General features: G+C 51.5%; 2 protein-coding genes and 1 long non-coding RNA gene across 3 annotated transcripts; 2 read left to right on the top strand and 1 right to left on the bottom strand.

Moving 5' to 3' along the window:
• Positions 1–472: 472 nt before the first annotated feature.
• Positions 473–7,083, bottom strand: TSC22D4 (TSC22 domain family member 4). The gene is made up of 5 exons (XM_053465072.1): positions 6,951–7,083; positions 5,770–6,240; positions 5,296–5,453; positions 4,491–4,542; positions 473–856 (listed from the first exon to the last, which is right to left on the bottom strand). The coding sequence occupies exons 2-5, from the start codon at positions 6,205–6,207 to the stop codon at positions 668–670; spliced, it is 837 nt and encodes a 278-aa protein (XP_053321047.1). The 5' UTR covers positions 6,208–6,240; positions 6,951–7,083; the 3' UTR covers positions 473–667.
• A 5,545-nt stretch (positions 7,084–12,628) lies between these two features.
• On the top strand, positions 12,629–14,078 carry LOC128492495 (uncharacterized). Its single transcript, XR_008354100.1, has 2 exons — positions 12,629–12,688; positions 13,524–14,078. It is a non-coding gene; the product is annotated as an uncharacterized LOC128492495 (long non-coding RNA).
• Positions 14,079–14,292: 214 nt separating this feature from the next.
• On the top strand, positions 14,293–23,548 carry NYAP1 (neuronal tyrosine phosphorylated phosphoinositide-3-kinase adaptor 1). Its single transcript, XM_053465063.1, has 7 exons — positions 14,293–14,445; positions 14,550–14,711; positions 15,056–15,336; positions 15,534–16,622; positions 21,080–21,262; positions 21,722–21,801; positions 22,833–23,548. The coding sequence occupies exons 2-7, from the start codon at positions 14,590–14,592 to the stop codon at positions 23,082–23,084; spliced, it is 2,007 nt and encodes a 668-aa protein (XP_053321038.1). The 5' UTR covers positions 14,293–14,445; positions 14,550–14,589; the 3' UTR covers positions 23,085–23,548.
• Positions 23,549–25,685: the final 2,137 nt, after the last annotated feature.

Below are 25,685 nucleotides of genomic sequence, written 5' to 3'. Positions count from 1 at the left end.
CCCCCCATCTAACCCATACCCCGACCATACAGCCCCCTATATAACCCATACCCCGACCATACAGCCCCCCATTTAACCCTTCCCCCGACCATACATCCCCCTATCTAACCCATACCCCGACCATACAGCCCCCCATCTAACCCATACCCCGACCATACAGCCCCCCCATCTAACCCATACCCCGACCATACAGCCCCCCCATCTACCCTCCACCCCGGACTGTACTGTCCCTGTCTGCCCTACCCCTGATTGAATAGTCCCCAATCTGCCCCCAACTGAGTTGCTGTCCCCTCCGTTTTCGGGCCCCCGCAGGTACGTGGCTTCATGAAGGTTATAAAGCAGCTCGTCGAGAGGGTGTAGGACGCGGCGACCGGGCAGCGCCGACCCGGCAGTGTCCGTAATTCACATCGTCATCATCATTAATCGGATTAATTAAACACTCGGAGTTAATCGGTTTGGTTAAAGTGGAAGATACCCCCGGTCTGCCCGACATCTGCCCCTCTGGTGCCCGACGATCTCTTTTTCTCCGACAGACATCTTCTTCCCGGCCTCGGTAGCGCCGCTGGCACAGGGTTGGAAGAACTCCGTGCTGTCTGCCCCTCTGATGTTAGGAAGGGGCAAACACTTTAGTGACCCTGGGGTACATTCTCTACACGGATTGGAGAGTTCAGAGGCCCTTCCTAGAAGCCTGGATGCGAGACTGCATTTCAGACAGCTGCTGGGGTGTAGAGAGAGAGCGCAAGAGACTGTTCTCATGCTCCAAGAGACTGTTCCGCTCCGTGAGGTCTTTTATCTGCTCGTTTAATATCTCGACCTCCTCGCGGACGGCAAAGAGAAGGTGAGTCTTAACTAAGTCCTAAGAGGGGGAAAACAGAAAAAGTTACATGGGGAGGAAAAAAGGGGAGGTATGGGAGTACAGGATGGAGGGGCAGTGACAGAGCTGTGTGTGTGGGGGGTTAGTATAGGAATAGCAGAGAGGGCTGCGGGGCAGGATGGAGGGGCAGTGACAGAGCTGTGTGTGTGGGGGGTTAGTATAGGAATAGCAGAGAGGGCTGCGGGGCAGGATGGAGGGGCAGTGACAGAGCTGTGTGTGTGGGGGGTTAGTATAGGAATAGCAGAGAGGGCTGCGGGGCAGGATGGAGGGGCAGTGACAGAGCTGTGTGTGCGGGGTTAGTATAGGAATAGCAGAGAGGGCTGCGGGGCAGGATGGAGGGGCAGTGACAGAGCTGTGTGTGTGCGGGGTTAGTATAGGAATAGCAGAGAGGGCTGCGGGGCAGGATGGAGGGGCAGTGACAGAGCTGTGTGTGGGGGGGGGTTAGTATAGGAATAGCAGAGAGGGCTGCGGGGCAGGATGGAGGGGCAGTGACAGAGCTGTGTGTGTGGGGTTAGTATAGGAATAGCAGGGAGGGCTGCGGGGCAGGATGGAGGGGCAGTGATAGAGCTGTGTGTGTGGGGGGTTAGTATAGGAATAGCAGAGAGGGCTGCGGGGGCAGGATGGAGGGGCAGTGACAGAGCTGTGTGTGTGCGGGGTTAGTATAGGAATAGCAGAGAGGGCTGCGGGGCAGGATGGAGGGGCAGTGACAGAGCTGTGTGTGTGTGGGGGGGTTAGTATAGGAATAGCAGAGAGGGCTGCGGGGCAGGATTGAGGGGCAGTGACAGAGCTGTGTGTGGGGGGTTAGTATAGGAATAGCAGAGAGGGCTGCGGGGCAGGATGGAGGGGCAGTGACAGAGCTGTGTGTGTGGGGGGTTAGTATAGGAATAGCAGAGAGGGCTGCGGGGCAGGATGGAGGGGCAGTGGCAGAGCTGTGTGTGCGGGGTTAGTATAGGAATAGCAGAGAGGGCTGCGGGGCAGGATGGAGGGGCAGTGACAGAGCTGTGTGTGGGGGGTTAGTATAGGAATAGCAGAGAGGGCTGCGGGGCAGGATGGAGGGGCAGTGACAGAGCTGTGTGTGCGGGGGGTTAGTATAGGAATAGCAGAGAGGGCTGCAGGGCAGGATGGAGGGGCAGTGGCAGAGCTGTGTGTGCGGGGTTAGTATAGGAATAGCAGAGAGGGCTGCGGGGCAGGATGGAGGGGCAGTGACAGAGCTGTGTGTGTGGGGGGTTAGTATAGGAATAGCAGAGAGGGCTGCGGGGCAGGATGGAGGGGCAGTGACAGAGCTGTGTGTGGGGGGGTTAGTATAGGAATAGCAGAGAGGGCTGCGGGGCAGGATGGAGGGGCAGTGACAGAGCTGTGTGTGTGTGGGGTTAGTATAGGAATAGCAGAGAGGGCTGCGGGGCAGGATGGAGGGGCAGTGACAGAGCTGTGTGTGTGGGGGGTTAGTATAGGAATAGCAGAGAGGGCTGCGGGGCAGGATGGAGGGGCAGTGGCAGAGCTGTGTGTGCGGGGTTAGTATAGGAATAGCAGAGAGGGCTGCGGGGCAGGATGGAGGGGCAGTGACAGAGCTGTGTGTGTGGGGGGTTAGTATAGGAATAGCAGAGAGGGCTGCGGGGCAGGATGGAGGGGCAGTGACAGAGCTGTGTGTGGGGGGGTTAGTATAGGAATAGCAGAGAGGGCTGCGGGGCAGGATGGAGGGGCAGTGACAGAGCTGTGTGTGGGGGGGGTTAGTATAGGAATAGCAGAGAGGGCTGCGGGGCAGGATGGAGGGGCAGTGGCAGAGCTGTGTGTGGGGGGGTTAGTATAGGAATAGCAGAGAGGGCTGCGGGGCAGGATGGAGGGGCAGTGACAGAGCTGTGTGTGGGGGGTTAGTATAGGAATAGCAGAGAGGGCTGCGGGGCAGGATGGAGGGGCAGTGACAGAGCTGTGTGTGTGCGGGGTTAGTATAGGAATAGCAGAGAGGGCTGCGGGGCAGGATGGAGGGGCAGTGACAGAGCTGTGTGTGTGGGGGGTTAGTATAGGAATAGCAGAGAGGGCTGCGGGGCAGGATGGAGGGGCAGTGACAGAGCTGTGTGTGTGGGGTTAGTATAGGAATAGCAGGGAGGGCTGCGGGGCAGGATGGAGGGGCAGTGACAGAGCTGTGTGTGTGGGGGGTTAGTATAGGAATAGCAGAGAGGGCTGCGGGGGCAGGATGGAGGGGCAGTGACAGAGCTGTGTGTGGGGGGGTTAGTATAGGAATAGCAGAAAGGGCTGCGGGGCAGGATGGAGGGGCAGTGACAGAGCTGTGTGTGTGTGGGGGGGTTAGTATAGGAATAGCAGAGAGGGCTGCGGGGCAGGATTGAGGGGCAGTGACAGAGCTGTGTGTGGGGGGTTAGTATAGGAATAGCAGAGAGGGCTGCGGGGCAGGATGGAGGGGCAGTGACAGAGCTGTGTGTGTGGGGTTAGTATAGGAATAGCAGAGAGGGCTGCGGGGCAGGATGGAGGGGCAGTGACAGAGCTGTGTGTGTGGGGGGTTAGTATAGGAATAGCAGAGAGGGCTGCGGGGCAGGATGGAGGGGCAGTGGCAGAGCTGTGTGTGCGGGGTTAGTATAGGAATAGCAGAGAGGGCTGCGGGGCAGGATGGAGGGGCAGTGACAGAGCTGTGTGTGGGGGGTTAGTATAGGAATAGCAGAGAGGGCTGCGGGGCAGGATGGAGGGGCAGTGACAGAGCTGTGTGTGTGCGGGGTTAGTATAGGAATAGCAGAGAGGGCTGCGGGGCAGGATGGAGGGGCAGTGGCAGAGCTGTGTGTGCGGGGTTAGTATAGGAATAGCAGAGAGGGCTGCGGGGCAGGATGGAGGGGCAGTGACAGAGCTGTGTGTGTGGGGGGTTAGTATAGGAATAGCAGAGAGGGCTGCGGGGCAGGATGGAGGGGCAGTGACAGAGCTGTGTGTGGGGGGGTTAGTATAGGAATAGCAGAGAGGGCTGCGGGGCAGGATGGAGGGGCAGTGACAGAGCTGTGTGTGTGGGGGGTTAGTATAGGAATAGCAGAGAGGGCTGCGGGGCAGGATGGAGGGGCAGTGACAGAGCTGTGTGTGTGGGGGGTTAGTATAGGAATAGCAGAGAGGGCTGCGGGGCAGGATGGAGGGGCAGTGACAGATCTGTGTGTGTGGGGGGTTAGTATAGGAATAGCAGAGAGGGCTGCGGGGCAGGATGGAGGGGCAGTGACAGAGCTGTGTGTGTGTGCGGGGTTAGTATAGGAATAGCAGAGAGGGCTGCGGGGCAGGACGGAGGGGCAGTGACAGAGCTGTGTGTGAGGGGTTAGTATAGGAATAGCAGAGAGGGCTGCGGGGCAGGATGGAGGGGCAGTGACAGAGCTGTGTGTGTGGGGGGTTAGTATAGGAATAGCAGAGAGGGCTGCGGGGCAGGATGGAGGGGCAGTGACAGAGCTGTGTGTGGGGGGGGGTTAGTATAGGAATAGCAGAGAGGGCTGCGGGGCAGGATGGAGGGGCAGTGACAGAGCTGTGTGGGGGGTTAGTATAGGAATAGCAGAGAGGGCTGCGGGGTAAGATGGAGGGGCAGTGACAGAGCTGTGTGTGGGGTTGTAGTGACGCGGTAGTGCAGTCCGGTTGTACTCACCATGGCTTGCTCGATCTTGTTGTCGATCGCGATGAGGCTGTTACTGGAGCCGCTGGGGGGAGACAGAGTTTGAGAAAAAGAATGAAGTCCCCTGATTTTGCCCCTCAGTCTGTTTCCAGGTAAAGGAGCCCCTCCAAATGGCCACAGAGGGGCACTTTTGTTTGAGGGGGTGTAGTTAGAGGGGTGACTGGGGCGGGGCTATAAGAAGGAGAATAACGGGTTAATTTATACAGCTGTAGAACCCTGCGATCCCCTCATACCCAGCAAACATTCTGACCTCCTAGAAAAGAGGGGCATCAGGGGGAGGCGAGAGGGGCATCAGGGGAGGAGAGAGGGGCATCAGGGGAGGGGAGAGAGGGGAGAGAGGGGCATCGGGGGAGGACAGGGCTCTGGAGACTGTCCCTCGTACATCGGGATACTTGGGTGGTATGCACAGAGTAGTACATGCCGGTAGCCGGTGTTAGTTTAGCGTTTGTGTGAAATTCCCACCTTACATTCCCCACCAGAGTGTGGAGATTGTGCCCCCCCAACACCCGAAGGGGCAGAGGGGCTACTCCCCTAACACCCGCAGGGGCAGAGGGCCGCCCCCCCAACATCCGCAGGGGCAAAGGGGCCCCCCTAACACCTGCAGGGGCAGAGGGGCTACCCCCCCTAACACCAGCAGGGGCAGAGGGGCTACCCCCCTAACACCCGCAGGGGCAGAGGGGCCCCCCCAACACCCGCAGGGGCAGAGGGGCTGCCCATCCCACACCCGCAGGGGCAGAGGGTCCGCCCCCCCAACACCCGCAGGGGGCAGTAATAGTACCTGTCGTGATCACTTTCTTCCCCGAGACCAAAAACGGATCGCGCTAGAATGAGACGTTCACTGAAAACATCAGAAACGGGCCTGCCGGGGCGAGAATCACTCCGCAGTGCGGGGGCAGGAGACGGCGGGGGAGACGTGGGCTCTGGAGGAGGAGAGAGCTGCAAGAAAACAAGATTTAACATGTCAGTCAGTCTGCCCCTCCCACTGCGGGGCAACACAGGGAGCTGGGAGTTTTCTCCTCCCCCTTGTGGGGTGACACAGGGAGCTGGGAGTCTGCTCCTCCCCCTGTGGGGTGACACAGGGAGCTGGGAGTCTGCCCCTCCCCCTGCGGGGCTATTTATGTGGTGACAGCAGGTTTAGGAGCCAAAGCTAGATTGCGCGATGCAGAAAATGGGGGTATTTTAGAAGTAACTGAAAGCCGTGGATAATAATTGCCTCCCGGGGCTGTTTATTTGCCCCGCTGCCGTTTCTCACCTGCGCTCCAGTCCCTTTTTCTGTGGTTACTCCAAGCACAGGGGCCCCCTGTGACCGTGGAACTTGCTGTGCCTTCCCGCCAGCTCCTGGGGGCAGTAAATGGGGGGAGCGGATTGGGGTGGCACGTGACAGTCCTGAGTCCAAAGAGTGCCCTGCCCCCGCCCGCTGCTGCCCCCCCACCTCAGGGTGGTAAAAGTCCACACACGTCCAGCGCCCTCTCTGGTACCTTCGACCTCCTCCCATGGGGTCATGGTCCAGGCGGACCACTCGGAAGCGTGAGGGTGGTGGGGAGCGGGGCCCATTGGGGGACAAAGTGGGGAGATGGAGCTCCTCGGGGGAGGAGGGCTGGTAGTCGTTGGTAACGCTGGTAATCTGAAAGCCGCTGCGCTTCTTGCCTACGCTCATGGCACCTGGAGAGGGGCAGGTGCTCCGGGGCATCCGTCACGGGGTGGAGAGGGCAGATCCCACCGTCTGCAAATACAAGGACACAAATCACAGCCTCGAAACCGGGGGGCGCCACAACCCCCAAGTACCACATCCCCTACATGGTGGCACCCTCCCCCCACGGTGCCAGCTCAGGGCTCCTCCCCCACGGTGCCAGCTCAGGGCTCCTCCCCCACAGTGCCAGCTCAGTGCCCCTCCCCCACACACCAGCTCTGACGATGTTTGCCCCAGAGGTGGTAAAGCCGGCCAAACCATTGGTTTTTGAGGATTCTTACATAGAAGATAAATCTGGAACACAGAGAGGAACGAAAACAACAGGGAAACCGGACCCCCAAACCCAACGGGCTCCTAAACCCCGGATCCCCAAACCCCCGGGCTCCTAAAACCCGGTCCCCTAAGCCCCTGCTAATGGCCACCAACTAAAATCCCAGCCAAGACAATTTACGGCCCAGCAGATGTTTCTGTCCAGAGAGCGGGGTAACTTCAGGGGACGTGCCCCAGAAATATCCCCCGGACCCCCAAATAATAAAGCGGCCTTTCGATCTGCACCTCGCCATACTGCCCCCAGCACCACGCCCCAGATCACTCTGTTTACCCCAAACGCCCCATACTGCCCCCCAGCAGCCCGCCCCATATCACCCATTCTGCGCAGCACTTCTACCCCAGCACACGTCCGCCAGGAGAGGGACGCGATTACCCCTAGGCCACCGATCGAGAACGGAGTGCTGGATTCTCACCTCCTGCCCTCCGGGGCTCCTCTTACCCCAGGGCTGTAGGGCTGAGCGGGGAGGAGGGCAGATTCCCTCCAGCAACACTCACACTCACCCTGCGTGCACCCTTCACTCCCTCTCGCTGCACTCCTTCACTATCTCTCGCTGCACTCCTTCACTCTCCCACTTTCTTAGCACATTCTATCACTTTCTCCTTAAGGCTCCACTCCTTTCTCTCGCTGCAGTCTGTCCTCTATCTCTCTTTCTCTCTCTCTCCTGTCCCTCTCTGTCTCTCTCTCCTCTCTATCCTCTCTCTCTCTCCTGTCTCCTTCTCTCTCTTCTCTCTCCTCTGTCTGTCTCTCTCCTCTGTCTGTCTCTCTCCTCTGTCTCTCTCTCTCTGTCTCCCTAACTTTTTCTCGCTGTCTCTCTGCCGTCTCTTCCTTGTTACCCCCTTAGCCTGTTGACATTTCTTCTGTCAGGAAGTCCTGCCTCTTCTGTCTGTCTGTCCCCCTCTCTGCTTCCTTCTCTCTCCTTCTCCCCTCCTTTCCTCTGTCCTCCACTCCTCTCTCTCCATTCCTCTCTCTGCCTCCCTCCCCTGTTTCTCCCCCCTCCCCCTTCTCACTTTCTCCTTCTCTTCCCCCCATTTCTCACTCTGTATATATTGGCAACTTCTCAACAGCTTCACTGTGAAGCCTCCTCCCTCCTCCCCGCCACTGTCAGGATGCACCCGCCGCGCACGCACAGCGCTGCCGAGTATCTGTAACCCGCCGCGCGCCTACATAGTGCTGCCTGGTATCTCACAGCGCTGCCGGGTATCTCACAGCACTGCTGAGTATCTCAGAGCGCTGCCGGGTATCTCACAGAGCTGCCGAGTATCTGCAACCCTCCGCTCGCACAACTCTGCCGGGTATCTCACAGCACTGCCGGGTATCTCACAGCGCTGCCGAGTATCTGTAACCCTCCGCTCGCACAACTCTGCCGGGTATCTCACAGCGCTGCCGGGTATCTGTAACCCGCCGCGCGCCTACATAGTGCTGCCGGGTACCTCACAGCACTGCCGAGTATCTGCAACCCGCCGCTCGCACAACTCTGCCGGGTATCTCACAGCACTGCCGGGTATCTGTAACCCTCCGCTCGCACAACTCTGCCGGGTATCTCACAGCACTGCCGGGTATCTGTAACCCTCCGCTCGCACAACTCTGCCGGGTATCTCACAGCGCTGCCGGGTATCTGTAACCCGCCGCGCGCACAACTCTGCCGGGTATCTCACAGCGCTGCCGGGTATCTGTAACCCGCCGCGCGCCTACATAGTGCTGCCGGGTCTCTCACAGAGCTGCCGGGTATCTCACAGCACTGCCGAGTATCTGCAACCCGCCGCTCGCACAACTCTGCCGGGTATCTCACAGCGCTGCCGGGTATCTCACAGCGCTGCCGGGTATCTCACAGAGCTGCCGAGTAGCGTGGCCGGGTGTCTCTCAGCGCGGCCAGGTGTCTGTAATCTGTAATCCGCCGCGCAGCATAGTGCTGACGAGTATCTGTAACCTCTACCGCTTCTGCTGGGAGGCTGTTCCACTTATCTACCTCCCTCTCAGTAAAGTAAAACTTCCTTCCATCTTAGCCTCCAACTCCCCCCCCCCAGAGGTAACTCTACCCCAAACCCAGCTGGGGAGAATCCTCGGAGTGGACGTGGAGTCGCAGGGCTGAGATCTGGGAACAGGTGAAGTTGGTAGAACGGGCTGCAGAGGTCAAAAACCAGATCAGCAGCAGAGTCACGTGTAGCGTGTTCCTGATGTGTAGCATGTTCACGGTGTCAGTGGTGGGCTGCCTAGCCCTGGGGTAACTGGGCTGCTGCAAACAAACTGCCCCAGTAGGAAGCAGAGAGTCATACAAATAATTGCCCCCCAGCCTTGGCAGGTTCAGGATCCCCATCAGCACATGCGCGGCTCTACTGCCCGGCCCGACCTGAACTGTTCAGTTCATGGCACTATGGCCCTTGGAGGCCCTTTATGGGCAATGTTGGGTTAATTGCCCTTGACCCTATTCTGGGGATTGTGATTAATGCCCACCTGACCTGCCTGACCCCGGAATATTCCCAGATCCTGACAATGTGCTCTTCTCCATTCAATACCTGCCAAGTGTCCCTGTCCCTCTCCAGTCCCGATTGCCCCTCTCTCCTTCCCCGTATAGAAACCGTATTCACAGAACTGATTTTTACTTAATTGAGAGTGGTAGGTAAGTGGAACAGCCTCCCAGCAGAAGTGGTAGAGGGTAATACAGTGAGGGGATTAAACATGCATGGGATAGACATACGGCTCCTGAATCTAAGACTGAGTAAGGTTGGAGTCGTTACCGACGGGGGCCGGATGGGGCCGATCTGCCGGCAGGTTCTGGGTTTCTATTGCAGACGCGGCTCGGACCCGTGGCTCATGTGACGGATATAACGCCCCATGGGCTGGGAGACGGGCCTGTAGTATCTGCACCAGGCCACCAGGTAAAGATGGCGCCACGCTATATGCCAATCCATTAACCCTTTCAGCGCTCAGCCTGTATGATAGGTGGCTGGCAAAGTGGACCCCAGGAGCCAATCGCATTTCAGGACGCAGCGTCTCCAACGTGAAAATGAAGTCCTGATCACCGTCATCAGGCAATAATCGACCCATGGAGCTGATTGCGGGTACCAGAGATTGTGATGTCACAGGTGCCCCCCCACTTTATAACCCCCTTCCACCCAATAAAAAAAATGTTATAAATAAATAATGATCAGAGTAATATTTTAATTAACAAAAATAATAACAATAACCATAATAATATTTTTTTAAATGTCCACTCAAACCAGATTGTGTCACATTTACTTTACTGAGAGGGTGGTAGATAAGTGGAACAGCCTCCCAGCAGAGGTGGTAGAGGGTAATACAGTGAGGGTATTAAACATGCACGGGATAGACATACGGCTCCTGAATGTAAGACGCGCAGGATTTTACAGATTGCCCAGATTGTAGTGAGTTAACAGCCCAGCAGGTGGCGCTTATCACTGTATGCAGTATATGTCCGTACGGGGCAATCGCCCGCCTGGATGCTGAGCATTCCGACCCCGGCACAGGCACTAATATGCTAATGTGGCTCACCACAGAAGCAGACGGGGCAACTGTGGGGGGCCTCCATAAGTCTAAGGACCCCTTAAACAGGAACTTCATTATTGGTTTTCGCAATAAACTTAGTCTTTAAAAAACAAAATATACATAATATACATAATACATAATATAACGCTTTCAGACAGCTGCGTATCAGCCGTTTGTATGATTCTCGCTCTGTTATCTGATCCCCGATCTACTAAACCCCCCGACTCCTTATCATACTGCCTGTGGAAGCAATAGAATGGCTCAGTCTTAACCACCCAGTCGGACTCACTGACTAATGCAAGGCTATGGAGGAACGGACTTCATTAGCATCGCCATAAAGCATCAGCTCAGTGTGGTGACAGAGCCGAGAAAGCCACCCAAAATATCACATGACTGACAGCAACGGCAGCTCCAGATCTGCAGATAAATGGAGTTTATTATTTACTGTATACAGTGCTGGGGGTTATATTACTGTATACAGCACTGGGGGTTATATTACTGTATACAGCGCTGGGGGTTATATTACTGTATACAGTGCTGGGGGGTTTTATTACTGTATACAGCGCTGGGGGTTATATTACTGTATACAGCGCTGGGGGTTATATCACTGTATACAGTGCTGGGGGTTATATTACTGTATACAGCACTGGGGGTTATATTACTGTATACAGTGCTGGGGGTTATATTACTGTATACAGTGCTGGGGGGTTTTATTACTGTATACAGCGCTGGGGGTTATATTACTGTATACAGCGCTGGGGGTTATATCACTGTATACAGTGCTGGGGGGTTATATTACTGTATACAGTGCTGGGGGGTTTTATTACTGTATACAGCGCTGGGGGTTATATTACTGTATACAGCTCTGGGGGTTATATTACTGTATACAGCGCTGGGGGTTATATTACTGTATACAGCGCTGGGGGGTTATATTACTGTATACAGCACTGGGGGGTTATATTACTGTATACAGCGCTGGGGGGTTATATTACTGTATACAGCACTGGGGGTTATATTACTGTATACAGCGCTGGGGGTTATATTACTGTATACAGCGCTGGGTGTTATATTACTGTATACAGCGCTGGGGGTTATATTACTGTATACAGCGCTGGGGGTTATATTACTGTATACAGCGCTGGGGGTTATATTACTGTATATAGCGCTGGGGGTTATATTACTGTATACAGTGCTGGGGGGTTATATTACTGTATACAGCTCTGGGGGTTATATTACTGTATACAGCGCTGGGGGTTATATTACTGTATACAGCGCTGGGGGGTTATATTACTGTATACAGCGCTGGGGGGTTATATTACTGTATACAGCGCTGGGGGGTTATATTACTGTATACAGCACTGGGGGTTATATTACTGTATACAGTGCTGGGGGTTATATTACTGTATACAGCGCTGGGGGTTATATTACTGTATACAGTGCTGGGGGGTTTTATTACTGTATACAGCGCTGGGGGTTATATTACTGTATACAGTGCTGGGGGTTATATTACTGTATACAGCACTGGGGGTTATATTACTGTATACAGTGCTGGGGGTTATATTACTGTATACAGTGCTGGGGGTTATATTACTGTATACAGCGCTGGGGGGTTATATTACTGTATACAGTGCTGGGGGTTATATTACTGTATACAGCGCTGGGGGGTTACATTACTGTATACAGCGCTGGGGGGTTATATTACTGTATACAGTGCTGGGGGGTTATATTACTGTATACAGCGCTGGGGGTTATATTACTGTATACAGTGCTGGGGGTTATATTACTGTATACAGCGCTGGGGGTTATATTACTGTATACAGTGCTGGGGTGTTATATTACTGTATACAGTGCTGGGGGTTATATTACTGTATACAGCGCTGGGGGTTATATTACTGTATACAGCGCTGGGGGTTATTACTGTATACAGCGCTGGGGTTATATTATTGTATACAGCGCTGGGGGTTATATTACTGTATACAGCGCTGGGGGGTTATATTACTGTATACAGCGCTGGGGGTTATATTACTGTATACAGCGGGGGAGGTTATTACTGTATACAGTGCTGGGGGTTATATTACTGTATACAGCGCTGGGGGTTATATTACTGTATACAGCGCTGGGGGTTATATTACTGTATACAGCGCTGGGGGGTGATATTACTGTATACAGCGGGGGGGGTTATATTACTGTATACAGCGCTGGGGGTTATATTACTGTATACAGCGCTGGGGGGTGATATTACTGTATACAGCGGGGGGGTTATTACTGTATACAGTGCTGGGGGGTTATATTACTGTATACAGCGGGGGGGGGTTATTACTGTGTACAGCGCTGGGCATTGTGTTGGTTGTCCGTGTCGCACGCGTTGTGTTGGTTGTCCGTGTCGCACGCGTTGTGTTGGTTGTCCGTGTCGCACGCGTTGTGTTGGTTGTCCGTGTCGCACGCGTTGTGTTGGTTGTCCGTGTCGCACGCGTTGTGTTGGTTGTCCGTGTCACACACACATTATGCATACACCTCACACAGCCGCAGTGTGCAGGATGCCTCCCCTCCTCCCTCCTCCCTCCTCTCTCCTCGCTCCCTCCCCTCACACATCCAGCCATCTCCCTCGCATCCAGCCTGCCATCTCTCCGCCTGCCGGTACCGGAGGTAAGATGGGGGGACGGGGAGGAACGCCAGTGAATGGATGGACAGACAGACGGAGGGCAGGGTCAGTGGGGGGGCCCCAGGGGTGTATTAATGGCCCCTGAATCCTCCTGCCCCAATAACCTGACACGGACACGCAGGTGACACACCGACACACGCATATCACACACGTCATTAGAAATACGATACACTCCTGCACACGCAACACATCAAAACACGCGTATAATAATTCCGTGTAAACATACGACCCCCTCCGTGTCTCCAGCACACGCTTTCACCGAACACGTTTACATTTCTGCGGAACCCAGGCCCCTGCGTACACGAGAGACGGACATACACGGCAGGTGCAATTATACCAGCACATATATCATACGTGTGTGCCCTGCACGCAGCCTTCACGTTTACTCGCCACGTCGGGAAACTGGATGTGTAAACACATCACGCACACGCTGTAACACCGTGTGTTACCCTACGGGGGGCCAGGCGTGTGATAATACGGGAGCCTGACACAGCTGTGCGTGGAGCGTGCCATGTTGTATGTCAACACGTATCCGTCATACGGGACATGTGATGTCCACTAATCTATTAACCCAACCGGCACCTGGCGACATTTTAACCATTCGCTATCCGGATTATAACTGGAATTAACTATTTCATCACCAGCACTTAACCCGTTCCCCTCCCCCGTTGCCTAGACGAAATTAACCTCCAGTAGATATTAACCCTTTCAGTGCTAACTGCCAGGCTACATGAACCCATTCTCTGGTGCCCGGTGACATGCGTGGGTGAATCTCTTCTTGATAATTGCTCGCTTGTCTTCTGTGACCTCTCCCTCTAGGACTCTCAAACATGTCTTCCATCTTTCCAGACCCTACGCTGTTATGAACAGGACCTTCTGCAGAAGACATATTAGACCGGCCTAAGGTTCCTCATGGAAGCCTTGCTATGGAGTCCTACGAGGAGAAGACGGCTCGGGTGCCCTACAGATGGCAAACTGTAAGCCCCCAGCCCTCTAAGGAGAACCCATAACGCCATCTCCAGGATTCCCATCCATGTACCTGCGCAGGTCGTCGGATTCATCAACGGGAAGGAACACTCCTATACATTGGAAGAAGGTCAAAGGTCATACAATGGATTAGAACCTTTTGTAACATGATTGGGGTTGGTCACATTATTTTTACCCAAAAGCCTCGACGGCGATAGACTTTGGCATTTTATGGCCTAACACCTCCAGAAAAAAAAAGGATGAGGAGCTGGCCTTCACCGAGAACCTACATCTCTGCGTTTTACCACGAGGGCCGAGACGCAATGAACACCAACTCACCGACTTTCCACAGAAAGACAAAAAACAAGGCGAACCTCCGTAACACCTCCTTCCAATAAAAATCCAAAATTCCTTAAAAAAAGGGCTTTTTTTTTCTAAAATAATTTAAAGAAACCGCTGGAGGAACGCTAATCTCGCAATCCGGATTGGATTGGGTATTTTTGGGCTACTTCTGTATTGTTTGGCAAAAACTTTCACCCATTGCGTATATTGTATATTGTGGTCAAACGAGTGTCTACCTTCCACCATAGGATACAGGAGGACTTTTTTTTTTAACTAAAATCCTTGGAATAAGGCCCAAAACTGGGTTCGATCTCTTGGATAGCAGTTTTAGGGCGTAAAGTAGTCATAAGGAGCTTGATACGAGGTTCTAACCCAAATGCAGCATCAACGGGGATGGCTGGGTGGTGACACCGCCAAACCGAGGGAGCTCAAGGTGAGAACATTTGTGGTTGGCATCCATATTGGAGTTTAAATCCCATTATTGTCATTGGGTCTCACCGGATAACGTGATGCATTCCACTCTCTCTCTCTCTGCAGTCTCTCCTTCCACGAGGATCCAGTGGTCTCGCTCCAGAAGATGACAACCGGCTCCTCTGACATTGTGACCATATTTGGTATTGAAAAGGGCGGAGCCATGAACCTGTTGTACAGGAAGAGTAGGGTGGAGTGGAAGCAGAAAGAGGAGGAGCCAAAGAAAAGGTAAGCTCCGAGCCAGCCCTAGGGTTTAAATGGCTGGACATTGAGTTGGACTTCATGTTCCAACCAGCTTGGCCCCTCAGGTTGTCACTTGGTTTGGTCGATATTAATGGGCCAGTCTTGTGGTTTATATGGCAAGAACAGGTGGTGGGTCAACCAGACGACCTTATAACCAAATAGCGTGTGGCCCGTCTCTGGACGGTAATCATAATCCCCTTCTGGAGATGGTGGCAGAAAGCAGATATATATGAAGAAGGAAGTCATAGGCAGAAAGTCCAACGAAGAGTGAAAGATGGAGGACTCGGGATCAGGGCAGTATTTTACTTGTTGTATTTCTCCGTTCCCAGCTCGGGTAAGGTACGAGACATGACCTCGTTCCGTCGGCACTTTCGTATGGGCTTTATGACAATGCCTGCCTCACAGGAGAGAGAGCCCTTACCATGTGCCAATGCTCTGGCACCCAGATCCCTCTCCTGCCACTCGGTGGGAAGTGCTCCTGATGACAGCGGCAGTGAAGTTGGACCACCGGGCAGGAGACCTCCAGCCAAACCGAAGAGAAATCCCAGTACGAAACTCAGCCTGGGTGCAGATGGAAACCAACGCGAGGAGCGCAAGATCCGAAAGGAAGGTAAGCGTTCTTGCAGCCTCTATTCTCCTCGTAGAGGAGCTCCTGTAGAAGTTCCGAAGCATCGTCTAGGCCCTATAGCGGTCCTCGAGGTGCCAAATTGTGTTCTACCTGTTGCGGTCCGTGACACACTTGCCCATGAACCTCTGTTATGATCCATGTGGTCCAAAACGTCCTAATGTCTCATGTCTCCTCTCCAGGGTCCCTAAAAAGTGCCTCTGATTGTCGCCGAATGCCCCCTCAGAAGCCTCAACGAAGCCCTCACACGCACCTGTCTGCTTCCTTTGATGAGACCTACATCCCTCGCCCTGCTTCCTCATCTGCTGCGTTCCCTCCAACAACCCGACCCTCTTCTCCCTCACCCGAGGAACCTGTCTACATAGAAATGGTGGGCAACGCCTCTCGGCAGAGGCCTCCTCCGCCTCCCACTCCAGCTCCCCCCGAGGAAGAATCAGATGGTGAAGAGGAGGCCATCTACGAGGAAATGAAATATCCGCACCAGGATGAGCAGCCATCCCAACAGCGGCATCCACAGCGACGTCGCCTTCCCCCTCCCAGGACTCCAGAAGTGGACATTCCACCACCGTTTCCAAACCTGTTGCAGCATCGCCCAGCACTACTAGGAGCTCCCACCGGGAAGGGGCACAAGACTCCAAAACCTGCACCTCCCATCACATCAAAGCTGCCCATCCCACACAAAGAGCTGCCACATGCAGCTTCCTTGGCTTCCATTCATCTGCCTCCATCTGGTCGCGCACGTAGTCACTCGACTCCTCTTCCTCCTCATACATCTGCTCAGCGCAGGCCAGACTCCGAAACTCCAAGTTCTCGAGGGTCGGGATGCCTTCAGGAGAAAGGGGCTTCAATGTTGCCTATTCCTCATGGGCATACACGGGACAAAGCCCTCTCATACACCATGGTCTACTCTTCTGTTAAAGTCACTCATTCCCTGCTTCCAGCCGCTCAGGTGGAAGAGAAGACTGAGCGGGAGATCTCAGTATTGGCCGGTCTGATCTGCCCGACGTCTCGTGTGGCTGGGACACAATTGCCCAGCCGTCCGCCATCAGCGCATCTCCACCAGGGGCAGAGGGAGCAGGCTTCTCCCACAGTGTGGACGTATCCTGCTGGCAGGAGGCCGCCAGCTTATGAGAACAGTGTAAAGAGAGGCTCGGCAGGAGTCCAGGCCACGGAACCACGAGGAAGAACCCCGGCGGAGGAAGACGCAGCGGGGAATGTTTGGGAGTTACAGAGACGGATGTCGTGTGGCAGGAGAAGTCAGACCGGGGAACGTGAGTCACTTTTACTGTTTACTACTCGATTTGTCTGCAGGGGGAGGGGCAGACTCCCAGCGCCCCGTGTCACCCCGAAGGGGGAGGGGCAGACTGCCAGCTCCCCGTGTCACCGCGCAGGGGGAGGGGCAGACTCCCAGCTCCCCGTGTCACCCCGCAGAGGGAGGGGCAGACTCCCAGCTCTCCGTGTCACCCCGCAGGGGAAGGGGCAGAATCCCAGCTCCCCGTGTCACCCCGCAGGGGAAGGGGCAGAATCCCAGCTCCCCGTGTCACCTCGCAGGAGGAGGGGCAGACTCCCAGCTCCCTGTGTCACCCCGCAGGGGGAGGGACAGACTCCCAGCTCCCTGTGTCACCCCGTAGGGGAGGGGCAGACTCCCAGCTCCCCGTGTCACCCCGCAGGGGAAGGGGCAGACTCCCAGTTCCCTGTGTCACCCTGTAGGGGGAGGGGCAGACTCCCAGCTCCCTGTGTCACCCCGCAGGGGGAGGGACAGACTCCCAGCTCCCTGTGTCACCCCGCAGAGGAAGGGGCAGTTAAAAACTCCTTGTCTCTGGGTCACTGTAGCTGTAGTGGTGGCAGGGCCTGCTTCAGAGTCCTCCCTTTCCCTGATGGCAGACGCCTACAGCTCCCTCCTCCTTTTGCAGCACCAGACTGTGTGGACAGCTCCCCCACCCCACCAACTACAACCTGCTCCAGAGCATTATAGCGCGCGGGGTGTTTAGTATAGATACTCGGTATTATTATACAGCGCGGGGGGTATAGATACTCGGTATTATTAGTATTATTATACAGTGCGGGGGGGTGTAGATACTCGGTATTATTATACAGCGCGGGGGGGTATAGATACTCGGTATTATTATACAGCGCGGGGGGTATAGATACTCGGTATTATTATACAGCGCGGGGGTATAGATACTCGGTATTATTATACAGCGCGGGGGGTATAGATACTCGGTATTATTATACAGCGCGGGGTATAGATACTCGGTATTATTATACAGCACGGGGGGGTATAGATACTCGGTATTATTATACAGCGCGGGGGGTATAGATACTCGGTATTATTATACAGCGCGGGGGGTATAGATACTCGGTATTATTATACAGTGCAGGGGGATATAGATACTCGGTATTATTATACAGCGCGGGGGGTATAGATACTCGGTATTATTATACAGCGCGGGGGGGTATATATACTGGGTATTATTATACAGCACGGGGGGGTATAGATACTCGGTATTATTATACAGCACGGGGTGTATAGATACTCGGTATTATTATACAGCGCGGGGGGTATAGATACTCGGTATTATTATACAGCGCGGGGGGTATAGATACTCGGTATTATTATACAGCGTGGGGGGTATAGATACTCGGTATTATTATACAGCGCAGGGGGTATAGATACTTGGTATTATTATACAGCGGGGTGTAGGGTATAGATACTCTGTATCATTATACAGCGCGGGGGGTATAGATACTCGGTATTATTATACAGCGCGGGGGGTATAGATACTCGGTATTATTATACAGCGCGGGGGGTATAGATACTCGGTATTATTATACAGCGCGGGGGGTATAGATACTCGGTATTATTATACAGCGCGGGGGGTATAGATACTTGGTATTATTATACAGCGGGGTGTAGGGTATAGATACTCTGTATCATTATACAGCGCGGGGGGTATAGATACTCGGTATTATTATACAGCGCGGGGGGTATAGATACTCGGTATTATTATACAACGCGGGGGTATAGATACTCGGTATTATTATACAGCGCGGGGGGGTATAGATACTCGGTATTATTATACAGCGCGGGGGGTATAGATACTCGGTATTATTATACAGCGCGGGGTGTTTAGTATAGATACTCGGTATTATTATACAGCGCGGGGGGGTATAGATACTCGGTATTATTATACAGCGCGGGGGGGTATAGATACTCGGTATTATTATACAGCGCGGGGGGTATAGATACTCGGTATTATTATACAGCGCGGGGGGTATAGATACTCGGTATCATTATACAGCGTGGGGTGTTGAGTATAGATGCTCGGTATCATTATACAGCGCGGGGTGTTGAGTATAGATACTCAGTATCATTATACAGCGCGGGGTGTTGAGTATAGATACTCGGTATCATTATACATCACGGGGTGTTGAGTATAGATACTCGGTATCATTATACAGCGCGGGGTGTTGAGTATAGATACTCGGTATCATTATACAGCGCAGGGTGTTGAGTATAGATACTCGGTATCATTATACAGCGCGGGGTGTTGAGTATAGATACTCGGTATCATTATACAGCGCGGGGTGTTGAGTATAGATACTCGGTATCATTATACAGTGCGGGGTGTTGAGTATAGATACTCGGTATCATTATACAGCGCGGGGTGTTGAGTATAGATACTCGGTATCATTATACACCGCGGGGTGTTGAGTATAGATACTCGGTATCATTATACAGCGCAGGGTGTTGAGTATAGATACTCGGTATCATTATACAGTGCAGGGTGTTGAGTATAGATACTCGGTATCATTATACAGTGCAGGGTGTTGAGTATAGATACTCGGTATTATTATACAGCGCAGGGTGTTGAGTATAGATACTCGGTATCATTATACAGTGCAGGGTGTTGAGTATAGATTCTCGGTATCATTATACAGTGCGGGGTGTTGAGTATAGATACTCGGTATTATTATACAGCGCGGGGTGTTGAGTATAGATACTCGGTATTATTATACAGCGCAGGGTGTTGAGTATAGATATTCAGTATCATTATACAGCGCGGGGTGTTGAGTATAGATACTCGGTATCATTATACAGCGTGGGGTGTTGAGTATAGATACTCGGTATCATTATACAGTGCGGGGTGTTGAGTATAGATACTCGGTATCATTATACAGCGCGGGGTGTTGAGTATAGATACTCGGTATCATTATACAGTGCAGGGTGTTGAGTATAGATACTCGGTATCATCATACAGCGCGGACGCTCTAACACCCTCTCACTGTAACACCCTACACTTACACAAACATGCCTGCTCTTCCTCTCGATCTCCCAGGTGCCAGAAACCCTAGGCTTACCCATGACACCCACACACACACACGCTAACACCAAATACTAACACACGCACTCAGGCTAACACCATACACTGACAGGCACACACATGCTAACATCACATAATCACAGATACTAATAACTTGCTGTAACGCACACGCTAACACCATGCACTCTTACCCAGGCATGCTAACACCATACACCAATAAACACACACACAACATAATGATATACACATGATATACACACTGACTTTATACATACACTATACATATATATATATAGGGGGTAGTAGAAGCATTATTATTAAACACTCATCTACAGACACCAGACACTTGTTTTTTCCCTCAGAAATCTCATGGTGCTGCCACAGCCACAATCACCTTTTCCCTCCATATCCACTTTATGCACGGATTCCATGTATAAAGCAGATATGGAGGCAAAAGGTGATCATTGTTGACCTTATTTGCATGCGCCTACCCAGAATCCCTTGTGGTTGTGGCAGCACCATGAGATTTCTGAGGGAAAAACAAGTGTCTGGTGTCTGTAGATGAGTGTTTAATAATAATACTTCTACTATATGCTCTATAGATACTATATACATACATATATATATACACACACACTGACTCCATACATACACTATACATATATATTTGTGGTAGGGGTAAAACACGCACCCAGCGGGTCTGGATAGGTTGCTTAGACCCCCGAACGCCCCCTTTAGGTAGGTAGGAAAGGGCCCTGCGTCACGGGAAGGAGAAGGAAGAGGGATAGGAAAGAGAGAGTATAGAAAGTGAGGGACGAGTGAACCGAGGATGGGAACCGGCGGGAATAACGCAAGCGTAACGCCATGAAGGAGGGGCTGCTGGAACAGGGGGGGGTATAAAGACCCCTTAAGACCCCTCCCACAAATACATGCTGTAAACAGCCTCTACATATATATATATATATATATATATATATATATATATATATATATATATATACTCTCACCGGCCACTTTAGGTACACCGGCTCCATTGCTCGTTAACACAAATAGCTAATCGTCCAATCACATGGCAGCAGCTCGACGCCGTCAAGACAACTTTCAAACCGAGCATCAGAGCGGGGCAGAAAGCGGATTTCAGTGACTTTGAACGCGGCACGGTGGTTGTTGGTGCCAGGCGGGCCGGTCTGAGTATTTCAGAAACCGCAGATCTGCCGGGATTTTCACCCAAACCATCTCTAGGGTTTACACTCAGCCCAACCCTGCGGCCACGCAGTACCGGGCATGCCCCCCCGATGGCGGTCCCGGTGCCCCGGCGTGCGCGGGGTCAGTGTATTGATGTGCAGCTCTGTTCTGTTTCTGGATACTCTGTATCACTCTACGCTGCTGTTATCTCTCCATAGCCCTGGCAGACGTCTCCCGGGTGTGGAACGGGACTCCTGGTCGGCCAGAGAAGGGAAGCCACACACCAGTGGGGTCAGGGATTCCCGTGCGGAGCCAACAGAGCCTGGACAGTGCGATCATGCGCGGCCGGGCAAGTGTCCCTGTGCCATGCCAGACCTTCCCAGCGTGCCACAGAAACACAGGTAACACGCAGCCTGGCATAATGGTATCACATGCCTTATACGGGGCCCCGCCATGGAGCCACTTTATATAATAACCCGTCCAGGGTCCTGCATCTCCCTGCTATATCACAGCTGGATTCCCTGCTTGAATACAGGTGACTTAATTCAGAATATCTTTACCTCCTGACCAATCACGGTTTCCCACCATCAGCGAGTCACTGCAATAGGGTGTGTGTGTGATGGGCCATTAAATGGTTAAAATTTGGGGATCTCAGGACACATGAAGACTCCCTGTCATGGTGTCTGCTGCCCTCTAGTGGTTGTTTCTAGGATCTGCACACTTTTCTACCATGGGTCATGTTCACACAGAAATAAGTTTTCTGATTGGATGCAGTTTTCCGCATGGACTCTTAAAACCAACTGCAAATTCACAGTCTCCTCCACAATTGTAACCCTTTCTCATTTTCTACGTATTAACAGAATTTGGTGGAGGTTACCGCCTCGGTCGCTCTGCGTCCACCTCCGGGGTGCGTCAAACATCCACCCAGAGGCAAAGCCAGGTACGTATTACTTTTCTGCGCACGCTATACCCTTAGCGGAATGGACTGATATGATAGGGTTAATTCACATTTCAGGTGAGTTTTGGCACAGGGTAGAAGCGGAAGAAAGCTCTCGTAGGTGCTCTGTACCCCTCAGCGGAAGCAGATAGGGAGGGAGAAGTGACAACGAAGGAGGGAAAGGCAAATGTTGGCTTTGAGGTGGTACTAAAAGCCCACCAGAGGAGAGTTTGTTGCTGAAAGATGGATGATCTAGGAATAGTCATAATTGTAAAGATATGCCATGGAAGGTGAATCCAAAAAAACCAAGGCAAAAACATGCAACAAATCCCCAAACCCCTCAATGGTTTCTAGGAGAAGATTGAGGTCAACGGTAGGATGTTCCTTGATCTCCATACGCGCTGGTACTGGAGTATAGTGGTGTAGGAAGTCCCATTCTGGAAGCGTCCTTGAAGTGAGGTGGAGAAGTTAAGTGCAGCAGGTTCTGGATGTGTCCTGGTACCGGACCAGCGGATGAAGATCCACAGAAGGACCACCACATAGGCCTTGGTAGGAGAGCTATGGTTTGCTAACGGTCAGGAATGGTTGGTGTGGCCAAAACAGTCAGTCTGTTTTCAGACCCGAGCGTTTCCCGAGAACGTTGGTTTCAGTGAGAGAAGAGACTGGGGGGGGGGGTGTTGAACGTTTTCCTGCAAGTCCGGTTTTGTTAGAAACGTATATATATATGTTTCTGTTTGTATTGATGGAATCTGGATTCCGCGTCTGTTAAACAAAAATTTCCCTAAACATCTATAACCATGAAGCATATCGCTGAGGCTTCAAAAGATCCTTCAATTGACCTTGAATGATTCTTGTAGGTGGATACCTTAAACCTGAAGAGGTTCTCCCCCCCCCAAATAAGAAAATCATTACTCTCGAAGGGAGGAGAGCCTGAGAGCTTTTACATAAGGGGCACAAATTGTAAAGGGAACAAATAAAGTGAAGCAGAACTTTGTTGGCTTCCTACACCACCTCACACCTCTTTCCCTCGACAGGCTGTGCTTCCTCCATCTACACCGGTGCCCACCAGTAGCCGAGAACGCGACGGGAAATTGCAGGAGGTCATTGAGAGAAAGCGCTTCCTTTGCCATGAGATCAAGTCGCGGCAGCCCAGGGCGGAACGGGGATTGTGCAAGCAGGAGAGCCTGCCCATCCTGCCCAGCTGGCGTCGCGGCTCTGAGGGACGCAAAGGGGGCACTCCGCCATGCCACCGACAGCAGGCTGTGCTGTGGGACACTGCCATCTAAGGTTATCTGCCCCTACCCTCCTCCCAGGGACGCTGGACGAAACCCTGAGGCTAAAGAGGGCCAGGCAGAAGATAAGCTGCACAGGCGTTAAGGTGCTTCATAGGGGAAAGGGGCAATTGTTAGGGGTACATACATACTGCGGGGAGTGAAAGATGTCCTACAAGGACAATAGGGAGGTGGGGGAGGGGTACTATATTGTAGAGCCTGAGATACCAAGGAACTGGTAAGGTTCTGCAGGAAATTAGAGAAATTATACGTGATGTGTGACCGTCTGCGTGAGGTGAGTGGTCCGCGGCAGACTTGGGATCTTGTGTGTGGAGTCAACGTGATGACGGTCAGCAGGTAAAAAACCTACAGAGTGTAGTAGATACGGTGTCGCTGGCCAGCTGAGAGTAAGGGGACTGAGGGCAAACATGGAGAAAGAAGGTGCTCTTCAAGATGGTGACGGGACGGTCATCGATAGAGAAAGCCAGATGTCCTGCAACACAAGTGAGGGGTGAGGTTGGAGAGGTTTCCCAAGATGAGCTAAGAGTGGTAGAGGTAAAAGGAGACATTATGGGTGACAAGCTCAGCAAATACAACCAACGGCTAATGGAGATCGGGATGACCATTACTACGGGAAGGAATAAGTTCAGGAGGGCATAGGACTTCTGCACTGACACACAACCGCCGACAAGGCAGGGCAAGACAGGGTTCTGATGGGGAAAGAAGGCAGACCTTTTTGGGCTCTGAAATCGCCCAGGGTTCGGAAGGGCGTTCACAAGGTCGGAAAGTCTAGATCTTAGTCAAACGTGCGATAGGACCCAGTTTCCCAATGGATCCCAACGTCGACCCTTCACCAGGTTGAGAAGGGGAGCCATTTTGCCCCGTAAGTGGGTGAGGTCACTTGCCTTAGTCCCTCGCGTTGGTTAAAGAGCGTTTTCCTCGTCGTGCTCACTTTCTAGATAACCTTATAGACAAAATGTCCTCTCATCCCATCAGACATACCCAGTAGGAGAAATATTAGGGATTGCTGTGGGGGAAATTATCAAATATTTGTTAAAAAAAAGGGTAAATCCATTTTACAAATTTTTGGTAAAATCACCATTTTTATTAAAAAAACAAAATGAACATCTACAGGAATCCCTAGGGTAATTTTCTGAAACCGAAATAGAAAAATTTGAAATATTTATCTGTGTATATAAACTTTTTTTTTTTGTATATATAGGAAGAACGGGAAAGGACGTGAAGACTGTAATTTCATTTTCTTATTTAAAATCCAATTATATTGTAATTTATTTACATTTTCTATTGACTCGTTTCGCCTTATTTAAAAATTCTTTCAATTTCTGTTGAAAATGTGAATGTTACGTGGAACATTTTCATTTATATTATTTTATATATTATTAATTAATTTTTTTTTTTTTTTTTTTGCATTTATTTATGGAAGGTAAAATTATTGATATGTTTCATAAGAATATAAACTATATGATAAATATCACTAATGTTTTTTTTTTGTTTTTTTTTATTACATGTGCTTGGCTTTCAAAAAATATTTTTTTCAAATTCCGAAAAGAAAAAAAAAAAGTAGAAGCTCTGTTAACGTTTTCTTAAAATTTCGAAATATCGTTAAATTATTTTCTCTTTTTATTTAAATTCAGATTTCCAAAAAAGTTTTTTTTTTTTTTTTTTGCCAACAGATTATATGCGACGGCACCAAAAGTTTCGGAAAATTTCGCTATTGCCTTTTCTTACCTATTTATTGCTTAAAATGTCAATGCTTTTAGTTTCTTCCAGGATGTTAAAGAATGTATTAATCTGTATGCACTTTGTATTCGTTACGCCAACATTTGGATTCTGAATATAATTTTAATATGTTTTTATTTTTTTTTTTATTTATTTGAAATATTTTAATAAATTATTTTTATTTATTTTTTTTTTTCATGTTTAAAATATTCTTTTGGTAATTCTTTTTTTTTTTCTAACAATTTAAATGCATTTGTCTGTAAATTCATATTAATATTCTTGTATCCAGCAAAAAAATATTGTTGTTCCCCGTATTTTTTTTAATTATATTTTTGTTGTTGTTGTTTTCTGTATTTTCTTCTGAAGATTGTGCTTGAAAGAAAGGGGAAAAAAAATAATTATTGCACCGTCCAGGGGCCAAAATGGATGAATGTGTCCAAGGAATAAGGAATAAAATGCTGTTTTACAGATATGACGACGCGTTCTTTCTTTTCTATACATATTTTCTCTTAGGGACGGCTCTAAATAATGAAATTTATGTGACGACTCTGTAGATGAGGTCAGCGACGTATCCGAGGTCTGGGACGGCAGCCCCCTTGACGCAAAACCGGGGGGCGGGGTAGATCTCTAGGGCAGGTTACAGGGCAGATCTCTCTGATGCCCCCAACTGGCCAGTTGATGCTATGGCTCGGTAAAGCCTCCATAGACCCTGGCAGAAACGAGGAGCCTGTGCCGGAAACACAACCGGGAAGCCATTAAAGGCCTGGGACGGCACCCAACAACGCCGTCTCACGGTTAACCCCTTAAGGGCAATGGGCAGTCCCTAATCCCAAACAATGCATTTTGAGCCCGTACATGTACGAGCTTTGTCATTAA

This window comes from Spea bombifrons, chromosome 4 (assembly GCF_027358695.1).
Source record: "Spea bombifrons isolate aSpeBom1 chromosome 4, aSpeBom1.2.pri, whole genome shotgun sequence".
In the NCBI taxonomy this organism is placed as follows: domain Eukaryota; kingdom Metazoa; phylum Chordata; class Amphibia; order Anura; family Pelobatidae; genus Spea; species Spea bombifrons.
Note: the sequence above shows the minus strand (reverse complement) of the source record. Positions and strands in the feature narration are given on the sequence as shown.